Here is a 13,001-nt window from a genome sequence, read left to right as displayed (position 1 = left end):
ATAACTCTGCCTAGGCAGCAAGGGACCGCTGTCACCTGACAGTGTTATCTCTTAATTATATTATCTCTTAATTACAGAAGCTAATTGTTTGTTTCTTTATTAGTAGGAGCCGATATGGGCCCGAGGACTGTGGAGATAACAAGGGTCAGTGAGTTGTTTTCTACCCATTCATCAAGCCCACTCCTTCCACTGGAGTTGTTCATTTTTGCAGCATTTCTCACAAGTCAAGCTGCTTGATTTGTGTTTGCACTCGGGTGCTGGATGTGTGCCTGTGCTTTGGGTGAGGAGATGTGTGTGTCAAACCCATTTTCTGCCTGTTCCACCAATCAAAGCAGTCATTATTGCCATACCCTGAACTCTGCCAGTTGGCCCTGCTGCAGATGTTTGGTTTTGCTCTGTTCCAGGGCCCAAATGATGCCCTGGGTGTCAGCATAGCAGGAGGGAAGGGCAGTCCCTTGGGAGACATTCCCATCTTCATTGCCATGATCCAGGCCAGCGGAGTGGCTGCTCGGACACAAAGGCTCAGAGTGAGTACAGGGGCCCTCAATATTTCCTGTTTCATCTCCCACGTGTCCCTTGAAGCCTCAAACACTTCTGTATCTGCAGTCACTGATAATCTCTCACAGACTGCTCTGCCTCTGTTTATATAAAAGCAAAACAACAAAAAAAAAACCCACCCAAAAAAAAACCCCTGCCTTTCTCTTCCCATCTTGGCAATTGCTGCCCATGTTGGAAAAGTGTTGTAAAGAGAAAAAATTTAAATGCATTTTTAGTGGTTGTGGGATGTCTGTGTAAACAGTAAAATAAGGCACTTGTGTCAGACCAACAGCACGTGTGGGTTTCCAGGCATAGCCATGGTGAACACTTCCAGTTTTGGAGGGAGTTTGAAGGAATCATGAGGATTGAAAAGAATTTATTATGCAGATCCACATGCTTTGGCCCATGAGATTCGTTAGGACATGCTGCTACACTCATGCCTTGTCTCTAATGGAATTAAACAATGGCAGGGTCGAGATCATGTTTGTGTGTAGGAAGAAGAAATCATCCAGGTTAATTGGATTAATATCAGAAGTTCCTTCTCTCCTGTACAACATTCAGCATGTGCTTACACGGTCTGGAAGAATATGAACTTGTCTGCACATTCAGACACAAATGAATCCTTTCTGGATGGGAGGACAGCAGTGAAAATCTCCCTCCCTCTCTGCTTGCAAATAGAAAGACTAAAATACAACCCATCTTTGTTTCTCTGATCATATTGTTAGTGTTAAAGAAAGAATGGGGAATGATCACTGGCAATGCAGAATCCTCACAAAAGGGATCCTGCAAAAGAGAAGCATGACTGTGCAGTGCCAAGTTCACCAGGAATTTTAAGCATTCTTAATTTTAATTTTCCCTAATGCTGGTAATTTTCCATTACTGTTGTACTTTCAGGTTGGAGATCGGATTGTCAGCATTAATGGGCAACCTTTGGATGGGCTGTCTCATGCAGATGCAGTTAATCTACTAAAGAATGCTTATGGGAGCATTATCCTGCAGGTATGGTGATAAATTGAACATGCAGCTGCAGCAGGGTAGATAAATGGCATTCAGGAAGAAAAAAAAAAAAAACCCTGAGCATCCCTGGCATATGGCATCACAGAATTGCAGGGTGCTTTGCTGGTGGGAATTACACAGAAGGAGAGCAAGAAATCATTTCCATTCAAAAATTCTTTATTGCTATTCACACAGACTGTGAGCGTGGTTCTATAAAAGCATAACAAAGGGAACAAAATAACTTGTTGCCACACGTGATAAATCAACAAGCTTCCAAGTTGTGGTTTTTTGTTTTGTTTTTATTTATTGGAAGTTAACTAGGAACAAGAAAATGTGTGTGTGTGCTTGTGATGTAATGAGACAGGGACCCACAGAGTGGTTTCCTTGTCCTTGAAAGAAATTCTAGCAGAATTCAGGAAAAATTATGGCATCATCACTAAGGTAGTGCTGCCTGGAACTGATTATTCACCAGGTAAAGGATAAAAACAGTGAAGAAGGAAAACAGTGCTGTCACTGCTGTGTTTCTCTGGTAGCTCAAAGGGACATCTTCTGCCACATTGCTTCTAATTGCTGCCTGCCACTGTGTTGGTCCATAGTTTATTTTTATGTTTACACAAAGAAATTGGGAAAATACTTGCCAGTTAGAATTCAAAATTCTACTCATTTGCAGAATTATTGCAACAATTGGAAAACAAGCTGAAGGCATCACTAAAATCTACTCTTAACTCTCTTTATCATCACAGCATTTTGGATTGGAACTCATCCTGAGGGATTTTTGCAAGCTTCTTGCTTGTATTATGACACAAATGTGACTATTAAAAAACAGGGAAGGGGGGGAAGAAAAAAGAGGCAATGAAATGATAATAAACTTAGTTTGAGACTTGCTCATTCTTTGCTTTGTCTGTCCATGAACTGCTGACCCAGTAAGTGATGAGCCAGTTCCAGAGCAGATGGTGTTTTGTGTAGTTCCATTGAAGTCAGAGGAAACACACAGATTTACACCAGCTGAGGATTCTCTGTTAAATTATAGTTATCATATTGTTACCAACGTTGAGTAATTTCACTTTTCATGTCAACAGTGTTCCCTGAATAGAAAATGAAAGCTTGCTGCAGAACCCAAAATTGCTCATCTTGAAAGCTGTAATACAGCTCAATATTGCACCTCATGATGGATTTAAAAATATTCCTGATGGGGCACTCTGGCACTGGGTCACTCACACAAACAAAGAGGTTCTTCTAGAAATGCCACTGGGTTAAAGAGCTGCTTCTGGAAGTGCCTTTGGGTTTGTCAGTTGGCTGTTTTTCTTCTTCTGAGCATCCTGTCTCATTGAACTGAGCTTGATGCTGTTTACAGATGATAGAGGTTTATTGGGATAGAATAGAGTCTGTTTTCCTCTACCAAAAATCTGCTCTAGGAAGGTGTTTTAACACCTGGAGCAGTGTCAAAGCGTGGTGATGGTTCCCTTCCCCACCAACCACAGGAACCTCTCCACCACCAAACTGCTCTTTTTTTTTTTACCAAAACAATCCAGAAGGAACGGCCCTATCGCTGTGATCATCGTGGCTGATGTGCCATTAAGTAATTCTGTTTATTATCAGGGTAGCCCACTTCGTGGCAAACTGCTCTGAAAGGTCAGATAATTGTGTTCAGCAGGGTGGAAAGGCTTATTATGGGAACGTCCTGGGAAGGAGTTTGCAAATGCTGTTTGCAAATGGGAGATTAAGGTCTCAGGGGAACAATCATCCCTCCCAGCTGTTGTGATGCCTTGGTTTAATTTAATTTCTTTTCTGCAGGTGTAGTAATGAGATAAGGGGGAGCTTTTTTACAAGGTTGTTGAACTCTGATACGTTCTTGCTGCCAGCTGAAGATTTTTGAATATAGATTTGGTTTTTCCCTTGTTTTATCAAACAACAACAAAAAAAAACCATGACAAATCCTGGCTGGAATTCCTTACTCTGATGCCACAGAAGGGAACCTTGGTGGGGTCTCTGCTGGCTGAGCCAGGTGCTATTCTCATCTGCTGGACCCCCTTCCTTTGGGGCATCCTGGAACCCGAGTCCTGGGATGCAAAATTTGTATGGAAACCTCCTGGCTCCATCACCCTCTTGGCTCCAGATGATTGGGGAAGAGGGAAATACTGCTATGGAAGAATTGTGAGCACTCATTTAAAACAGATTTATAGAACAAATTTCTTACTTTGAAAAGGGAAGTTTGCCTTAAAGCCAAGTTCACAGCAAGCGAGTGGAAGAAGTACCTGCTCACTTTGATAAAATAAGGCCATAGCTAGAGGAAATATTGGAATTGTGCTTCCTGGCTGTTTTTCACGGTGTCTGAGCTGAACTCCTATGCTGCAGAAAATGTCAAGCAGAGAAGGATATCTCCTCCGAGGGAGATGGAGTTAGGGGATAGCCACAGCGTGTACTTGTTGGGAAATTTATGTCCTTTCAGCTATAAATACTTCAGACCACTTTGTGGTGGTTTCTTTGAAAATTTTCCAGAAAAAAAAAAAAGTAAATAAAAATCGGCATCAATAAATTAAAAATAAAGTTAATGCCAGGCCTCACTACTCTAACAGAAGGAATTCCTCCCCAATATCCCATCTCTCCCTGCTTTCTGGCAGTGGGAAACCATTCCCTGTGTCCTATCCCTCCATCCCTTGTCCCAAGTCTCTCTCCAGCTCTCCTGGAACCCCTTTGGACACTGGAAGAGGCTCTGAGTTCTCCCTGGAGCCTCCTGTTCTCCAGGTGAACCCCCACCCCAGCTCTCCCAGCCTAGAGAAAGAAACCTTTCCGTAGAAACCTTTTCCATAGAAAGGTGCTCCAGCCCTCAGAGCATCATTCGGGCTGTTCTCAGAATAACAGAGGACCCAGAACTGGGAACTGTTTTCATGCTCAAAATCCAGAGAAGTCAAAACCAAGGATTAATTTGTTCCCTGCTTATCAAGCAAACCAGCCTGAGGCATTTCAGGGTTTTGGCCCAATAGTCCCTTGGATCTCAGTGTTCTCCTAAAGGTTATGGTGGTTTCTTTCAAGACAATCCTGGAGCATTTGTGTTGGCTCTCTTTCCTTGGAAAAGCAACCTTTTTCTCAGGATTACCCCAGAAAGATCTTCCCCTTTGCTCAGAGCCTTGTGAGGGCAAGAGAAAGCTTCAGAGCAAAATTTGCATTGAACCCCCAGAAGGGTAGCTGCTCCTAACCTGAAAGTGTGCAACCCTTGGAGATTCCAGAGAATAGGACTCAGTTTCAAAGCTTTTTGGGGCAAACAGTTGGGGCTGTTTAGCCTGGAGAAGAGGAGGCTCAGGGGTGACTTTATCTCCTCTTCCTGAAAAGAGGTTTTAGACAGGTGGGGGTCGATCTCTTCCACCGGGCAGCAACTGGCAGAAAAAGAGGACACAGCCACAAGCTATGTCAGGGAAGGTTTAGGTTGGATATTAGGAAAAAATCTTTCACTGGAAGAATAATAAAATACTGGAATTGTCTTCCTAGGGAGGTGGTGGAATCACCATCTCTGGATATGTTTACAAAAAGACTGGACTTGGCACTTGGTGCTATAGTCTAGTTGTGGTGTTAGGGCATAGGTTGGACTTGATGATCTTAGAGGTCTCTTCCAACCTCATTATTCTGGGATTCTGTGAAAAAAGCCAACAGCTGATTTTCCAAACTGTATTTCCTTGCATCCCCTTGCCCAGGTGGTGGCTGACACCAACATCAGTGCCATTGCCAGCCAGCTGGAGAGCATGTCCACGGGCTGCAGCCAGAGCCTGCCCTCCGAGCATCCCGCCGAGGATCCTGAGTAAGTTCCTGCAGAGCTGGGGTGGATTTCTGGGCTAGGGAAAGGGTGCAATGAGGTCCCTCCCACTGCTTCTCTCTCTGCTTTTCCATCACCTTTAAAATGAAAACTCTGTGACCTTCCCCAAGCTGATGGTGGGCTCGTGTCTGTCTTCGCCTGCTGAGAGAAATTGCTTGAGTAAATAAGCACAAAATGTGTTTCCAAGCACTATTTCTGGGTGCTTTTTAAGGAAAAAGTATCCCTTTTCTTCCTTGATGTTGTGCTGATGTGGTATTTCTGCCCTTGTCCAGACTTCCTCATCTGGAAGGAGTTCTGATCATAGCAATTTGAAATAATTTGGTATTGGCAGACTGATGCCAAAGGTGTTAAAAACAGCTTACAAAAAAGTGTCCCAGGACTTTGTCTTTCAATCTTTATAGGTTTATGAGTAAAAAAAAAAAAAAAATCCAGTTAAATCATTCCTGCTTGCAGCACTTGTGTGTGGTGGTGGAAGCTGGAGGTCCAGCCCTGCCATTCTTCATTCTCCATCATGTGATTTTCACATTGTAACATCCCAGTTACCCTTTTGAAATTAATTTATTCTCCATTTCAGCTCATCATTTTCATTATGTTCTTCATTTTCATTCTGTGGTTCATTGTATTTATTTTAAGAAGCTGCTGCCCTCCCTCAGGAGGGTTGAGTGTAGAAGTTGAGCTATTTATGCTGCATTCTGTGGTCTTCAAATGTGAGATACTGGTTTTATTGCTGCTCCCAAAGAACTGCTTGCTTTAAAAAAGGATTTGTATTCTTTTTTTATTCATACCAAAGCAGCAGGGAAATTTGGAGCTGAAAATATGAAGCAGAATTAGGTATGTCCTAAAAAATGCATAGATACTACTTGGCTTGGCTGCACCTATTAGATAGGTGGAAGATGCCAAATGGCTTTCATGGAATCATGGAATGGTTTAGGTTGGAAAAGCCCTCTCAGATCATCGAGTCCAACTGCCAAGGCCACTACTGACCCATGTCTCCAAGTGCCACATCCACACAGGGCTGGGGACTCCACCACTGCCCTGGGCAGCTGTGCCAGCACCTGACCACCTTCTGTCCCCAGCAGTTCTTTTGACACATGCAGAAATCACTAATTTCAAATTTGAGATGGATAAATTTGCATGAGTGGTCAAAATTCCACAAAAAAAAACCCCAAAAAAATCTTCCTTTGCTCAGTGTAGGCAGAGAAAATCTCTGAAGAGCTCAGGCTCCAACTAATGAGCTCTGGAGTTATGAGCACAGGCATGTGGGTATAATACAATACTTAAAAATATTTTTTTCCAAATGAGGAGCTGGAGCACACGGAGCAGCCTTTGAACTCTGGGCTTTGCAGGAATGTTCCAGTGCAAGGGTCATGGTTTGTGACTGTGTGAAAAAAACCTCATGATAGATAAATGTCTGTGTAAGTGTTCCTTCTGCATAAAGTCCCCAGAGACAGACATTGCTTATCTAAGTGATATTTATTGTGTTTTCAGAGCACCTCAACCTAAGATTATTACTTTGGAGAAAGGCTCTGATGGACTGGGATTTAGTATTGTAGGGGGATATGGAAGTCCCCATGGAGACCTGCCCATTTATGTCAAGACTATATTTGCCAAGGTATCTTTTATTTTTCGCTTTCTCCCCTTTTTTTTCTGTATTATCTTTAAAAATAAACCTAAGATTGGGCTTGGTTAATATATCATGTAGCAGAAAGCAGAATGTAATGTCTGAGTAGGTTGCTGTGAGTTAGTGGACCCAGAACTCATAGCTGGCTTCTCAGTTTATATTTCATATTACTGATGGCTGAAACAAGGCATTTTGTCTCAGCAAAATTGCTCTGTGTACTTGGGAAACTTGGGTTTGCACATTAAAATATTTATAAGGCAGTTTTCTATCTGTAACTCTCCAAGAGATTTACAGGAGGTATTGAAGGCATCTTTTTCTCCCACTGTGCAGGAGTGAGGGAATTGCAGAGATGCTGTATCCTGATGAAAAAACAGGAATTAGCCCATCTTTGATCCCAGCCCTGAGTGTCTGGGGGGACTGGGGGTCCCTGCCAGGTACAGAGAGCTCCAGCCTCTGAGGCTGGGGAAGAATCCTAATACAGCAAATTATAGGAGGGAGAAATGCCTCTTTTCCCACCCATCCCCAAAAATGAGCCATCAAGACATGTCAGGCATGGCCACATGAAGGGAATTGTAGAAATGGAAGGGAGGGAAGAAAACCAGTGGGAATTAGGGATACTTTCCATGAAATAATTGTGAAGTCTGTCACATGCAGCTGCTTACCCTGTGCCTACTTGGTGACACTTGTGGCAGGGTAGGTTATGTAGTTGAGAAAACTTTGTCTGAAGGTAAAGGAGGAGCCATATCTCCTGCTCCAGCTATTCTGGGGCTCAAACCACAAGCAGCTGGTATTTTTACAATTTGAAATTATTAAAATATTGTGCCTTTTAAGTGGTACTTAGGGTTACAGGTTTCTAGATGTGAGCATGACTGGGAAGTCCTAAATGGAACCTGAAGTTCCTGCAGTCACCATGAGCCAACCTCTGGGCAGGCAGGGCTTGGGATTTAGGTGACAGAACTTCCCTGAGACATCTGGAGGAGAGGAGCCATTTCTAAAGCTCTTTGGAAGCTTTCAGAACTGTCACAGAACTTTTTAGGCTGGAAAAACCCTCTGAGATCACCGAGTCCAGCCATGCCCCCAGCACTGCCATCCAAAGTCCCCAAGTGCCACATCCACGTGGCTTTTAAATCCCTCCAAGGCTGGGGACTCCACTGGGCAGTCTGCTCCAATGCTTGGCATCTTTTGGTGAACAGAATTCTCCTGATGTTCAACCTAAACAACCTGAGGCTGTTTCTTCATCTCTGCCTGGGTCTGGGGGCGGTGCCCAGGTTGGTTCCCTTTCCCTCCCCACTTTTTCAACTCTTTCTTAGCCATGAGGCATGGAGTACATTTAAATGCTGCTTTAACAAGCCTCTCCATGATCATAAAATCCAGTCTCTCCCCAGGCCTATTTTTAGGGAAGAGCCACCTCTGTATTCCTGGGCGCGTCCCCTGGCAGGGTGGGGAGCGACGGATGGCGGCGCTCAGGGGGAGCTCAGCGCTGCCATTTCTCCTGGCCATGAGGGATTCCCAGAGCTCCATCCCTCATCCCAGGCAGCATTCCGGGCCTCAGGAGCCTGGGGGTGCCACGCTGAGCCCCACTTTGCCATTGCAGGGCGCGGCGGCCGACGACGGACGGCTGAAGCGCGGGGACCAGATCGTGGCCGTCAACGGGGAGGCCCTGGAAGGCGTCACCCACGACCAGGCCGTGGCCATCCTGAAGCGCCAGAGGGGGACAGTGACCCTGACAGTGCTGTCCTGAGACCAGCCGAGTTCTTTTAGGCCATCAAACACCGCCCAGCCCCCAGCACAGCCTGGCAAACGCGGATCAGCGTTCCCGCTGCTGCCGGGCGCGGCAGCGCGCATCTCCAGCTTCATTCAGCCTCCCACGTTTTTTCAGCCTTTCTCCCCGCCCTCCACGACTTCTGGTGGCTTCAGAGGTTTCTCTGGACAAGTTTTAATTAAGGAACTCCAAAGGACACGGCGCGTTGCGATTTATTTAACGCGTCGGTTTGTCCCCGCTGGTCTGAACCCCGGTCGCGACTGCTGAACCTGGAATCAGTTCGCACACAAAAGAGAATTCAGATCATCAGCTGATCTCATCTGAGGAGCAGAAATAAATGCCGAGTGACTTGTCATCTCACTCATGATTTACTTATGCTAATTGTTCTTTCAAGTATGCCAGAAAACATTAGCAATGTAATTAAATTACCGCTGTTCCAAATGATGAAATATCAAATTCTCCTCTGGGAAATTATTTGTGCTCGGCACAGTAAGTCTGATAGTCAAATGTGAACTTCTCATGTTTATCTCTTTGGGTAGGTCTATGGAAGTTAGTCAGAGGTAATTACTGTGATGTGTCAATTTGCAGCCTTTAGCATGAAAAACAAACGAGGGGAGAGGGAAATTTATTTTTTTAGGCTTTTAAAATGTTTGAGCCTTTTCAGGTATTTAGGCAGCATGAACAACAACAGCGTAGCTCATTCTATTCTAATTATATTTTTTAAGAAGAAATGTGCTGATATATGCTAGGCATGTCGCATACAAAGGCAGTTGTTGTCGTGCCAAGCTGCAGCATAATTGTTCATCCTGAAACTTTAATGAAGGCAAAAAGTTTGCTTTTGGGAATGTGATCCTGTAATTCTAGGAATGATGGTGAGCAGTGCCTCCAGCTCAATGGAGTTCATCCTAAACCCCAAGCTGATGCACATTTCCAAGAGTCTGCCCAAGGTCAGGTAGTGCAGGAAGAAGCTTTCATGGATCATGGAGGATGCTCCTCTCCTGGGGCTGCCAGAGTCAATTTTGGGTAATGCTGGGCACTACCAGGCAGTGCTGGGATGATCTCCCACAGCCAGGTGCAGCAGTTTGGGATGAGGTTTCTCAACCCCCTCCAGCTCAGTTGAATCCCTCAGCCAGTTTTTTGGGGTCTGAAGCCCATGAGGAGCCTTCCCAAGGCTGGTCCCACTCTGGGTCAGTGCCTCTCTGGAGGTGGGTGCAGGAATGTTCAGCCAAAACTTCCCAACTTCATTCCATGTCCCAGCCATGAAGCAGTGATTATGTGAGTGTGGCCTTGGTGATTTAGCAGATGAGTTTGGCAGGCAGATTCCTGGCAGTGCAAGGCATTGGGGGTTAATCTTCCTATCCAGAGGAGCAGGAGGGGGTTTGGAGGAATCAGCCCAGTCTGATTTGGAACTATTTGGCAATTTGTAATGGTGATGTAGCCGGGAGACATGAAAGGGGGTGGGGTCATAATTGGCTGCTCAGTTTGTGTGAAAAAGTCCAGGAATTAAATGGAAAGAAGGACGAAAATCTGCAGTATAATAACTGAGCAGTGCAGGGAGGTGTTAAAAGTACAGCTGTTCTGTGTAATTTAATGGAATTTTCCCCATTTTACATACAGGAACCAGTCCTGAAGTGAGGTGAGCTACATTGAGACTGGAATGCTGTGATAAGTTCTCATGGAAAAGGATTTTCCTTATTTCCTTGGAAAGTTTTCCATAACTTTAGGTAATCACAAAGTGCATTTAGCCTGCTTGGAACCATTGGTGGGTATTCCCTTAATAGTGCCTGGAAGAGACTTCTCATTTTCAGTGGATTCCCAGTGTCCTGTTTGATGTGCCAAGTGAGGTGTGAGTGGAATCCTGATTGCAGATGCACAGGAATATCTCCAGATGTAGAAAACTGGAGAAATCCTAACAAACTGCTTTGGTTGCACAAGTATCTGAGGCATGCAGGAGTTCAGGGTGAGGTGTGAGGAGGTACCCTCAGCGGCAGTGTGTGGAATTTATCAACCAAAGGGAATGATTCTTCTGTCCTGTGTTCTTATAGCCATTGCATTCCGACCCTGAGATGTTGCCACATTTAATCAATGAAGTTGTACATGGCTATTTATTAGCCTGTGAAGCACATGCAGTTCATAGACATAAATAATAGAATTTATGGGCTGAGACATTTTGCACTTCTCGTTGCTCAGAAGGAGAGAGAACATTTTCTGCTTCTTGTAATTTGCACTTTGTGTGTTCGAATATATTACAGCCAAAAACAAAATTATATTGCAATTAATTGATAAACCAGTGACCATGCTCCACGTGCAGGGCCAAGGCAGAGAATTCAGTTTGCATCACGCTTGTCTGGGTGGGGGTGTTCTGGTTTGTTTAAAACTTTTATTTCTGCGCAAGGGAAAAAGCAATTAAACCTCCTGATTGTATGTTTACGTAGATCAGCAAAATGAGACGTTTTATGACTTCAAAGGTTCTAAATAAAGCTCAGTTGCATAAGTAGTTGTGCATTTGTTTTATTCTGTATTTTAATTTAAGTCAGCGTTAAAAGCTGATGCATGAGATGTTACCCTGATAACCAGTTTAAATCTCCTCTGGCAAAACTTTTTCTCTGTTTCCTCTTGTCCTAAGGGTTCTCCTGCTTTGGTTTGAGGACTCGGGGGGCAGAGCCTTTGCTTTAGAAGGGCCATGTGCTGTTCACAGTCCTGCCATCAGCTTCCTCACCTGAGAGACATGGAAAAACCTGCTCTGGGCAGTGGCAGCAGCAGGAGCCATCTCAGGGCTCTTGGCATTTCTTGGCCAAGTCATAACCAGGTTATGATGTGCTGGTGTTGGCTGGGCTGCTGGGGCCAGCAGGTCAGCCTGGAGGGGTGAGGGCCCCTTAATTCCCTGTAATTAATCCCATGGCAATTACCACCCTGGAAGTGTGACATCCATAGAGCCTGTGGGGGTAAAGTGATTATGCCAAGGTTGGAGCAATTAATGTCCCTCTGCCTGAAAGCACTGGAGTGAATTAATTTAGTGTCACACATGTATAAAACATCAGTTTTTGCAGTTGTGCATAATTTCGTCTTTCCCCACAGGGTCACATATCTGGATTTGTGGTTTGATGTCCTGGTTAAACACTGCCATGATCATTGGTACCCCTCTTAGTGGGGTTTGTTCTCCAAAATGCACCTTCCTGTGGTAGCTGCACCTTCTAGGATGGCAGCAAATCAGAGAGACCTGTGTTCCAGTGTTCTGCAGCATCCCAAATGGCAAAGGAACAAGGGTCACCCTGACTTTGCTTTTGGCCTTTTCCAGGTGGGCTCTGAGGGCTCTGCTGCCTTCCCAAGGCTGGTGAGGAGGAAGCAGAGTTTACTCCCAATTCCTGCACAGAAAAAGGAAAATATGCAGTGGTAGCACAAACTCCTCATTCCCTCTTTATTTAGGATCACAGAATCCCAGAATGGTTTGGGTTGGGACTGACCTTAAAGCTCATCCCATTCCACCCCCAGCCACGGACAGGGCCACCTTCCACTTCCCCAGCTTGCTCCAAGTCTGGTCCAACCTAAGGGACCCCTGAGCAGTTAAAGTGCTCATGAGGAATGTTTTCCAGGGCAGATGTTTCCACCTAAAGGTTTATAATCCCATCTAGAGAAGAATGAGGAAAACAGGGTCAGGATTCCTGGTTCTGGGTCTGCAAGGACTGGAGCAGGGCTGGTGCTGGCACATCCTCACTCCAGAGGCAGGCAGGGAAAGCTGCCCAGGCCCCAGCAGGGCTCTGAGCCTTGTGCTCTGCATGCTTTTTCTGCTGAAATGGCACTAGATGGAGCAGTTGACAAAATATTGCATTTCTGCAGCCTTCTTGCAGGGCTGGAGGCCCAGGCAGAGGAGCTGCCCCCAGGGATGCTCTGAGGATCTTCTCAGCCCAGCCCAGGAAGGACAAACTCCCAAACTGGGAGCAGGGGGTGCTGCAAGGAGGACACACCTGGGTACAGTGACAGGAGGTTTTTTTGGGTAGGAAATCCTGGCCCATCTCACTCCTGCTGGTAGCTGCCTTCCACCCTGGCAAAAACAGGGCAGGTTGGCCCTTCCACACCGAGCTGTGGGGACAGAACAGGGGCCAGCTTGGCCCCACAGACCCCAAAGCAGAGGAGCAGTCAGTGCACTGCCCCTGCAGAAAGAAATCTGTCTTTGCTGCTGAGACTTCTGTTTCTTCTATGAACATTAAATTCTGCTGAGAGCCGCTGCAGTGACACTGTCCACACTGCTGATGGGCAGGTTCTGGCTGATTATCATC

General features: G+C 45.3%; 1 protein-coding gene across 8 annotated transcripts in view; it reads left to right on the top strand.

Annotated features, from left to right (window-relative positions):
* The window catches only part of PATJ (PATJ crumbs cell polarity complex component), a 140,381-nt gene extending 129,160 nt beyond the window's left edge, over positions 1 to 11,221 (top strand). For 6 of the 8 annotated variants that reach the window (XM_085585640.1, XM_085585637.1, XM_085585633.1 and 3 more), the window contains 6 exons: positions 104 to 144; positions 405 to 527; positions 1,432 to 1,536; positions 5,223 to 5,326; positions 6,830 to 6,953; positions 8,557 to 11,221. In XM_085585640.1, the coding sequence (XP_085441766.1) occupies positions 104 to 144; positions 405 to 527; positions 1,432 to 1,536; positions 5,223 to 5,326; positions 6,830 to 6,953; positions 8,557 to 8,703 (644 nt within the window). In that variant the 3' untranslated portion in view covers positions 8,704 to 11,221. The remainder of the gene's footprint in view (positions 1 to 103; positions 145 to 404; positions 528 to 1,431; positions 1,537 to 5,222; positions 5,327 to 6,829; positions 6,954 to 8,556) is intronic. The other 2 variants (XM_021542668.3, XM_085585638.1) reach the window with 1 other exon arrangement.
* The last annotated feature ends 1,780 nt before the right edge of the window (positions 11,222 to 13,001 follow it).

Source organism: Lonchura striata, chromosome 8 (genome assembly GCF_050655825.1).
Source record: "Lonchura striata isolate lonStrDom1 chromosome 8, ASM5065582v1, whole genome shotgun sequence".
Classification (NCBI taxonomy): Eukaryota; Metazoa; Chordata; class Aves; order Passeriformes; family Estrildidae; genus Lonchura; species Lonchura striata.
The sequence above is the reverse complement of the archived record's forward strand: the minus strand, read 5'-3'. Positions and strand labels throughout refer to the sequence as shown.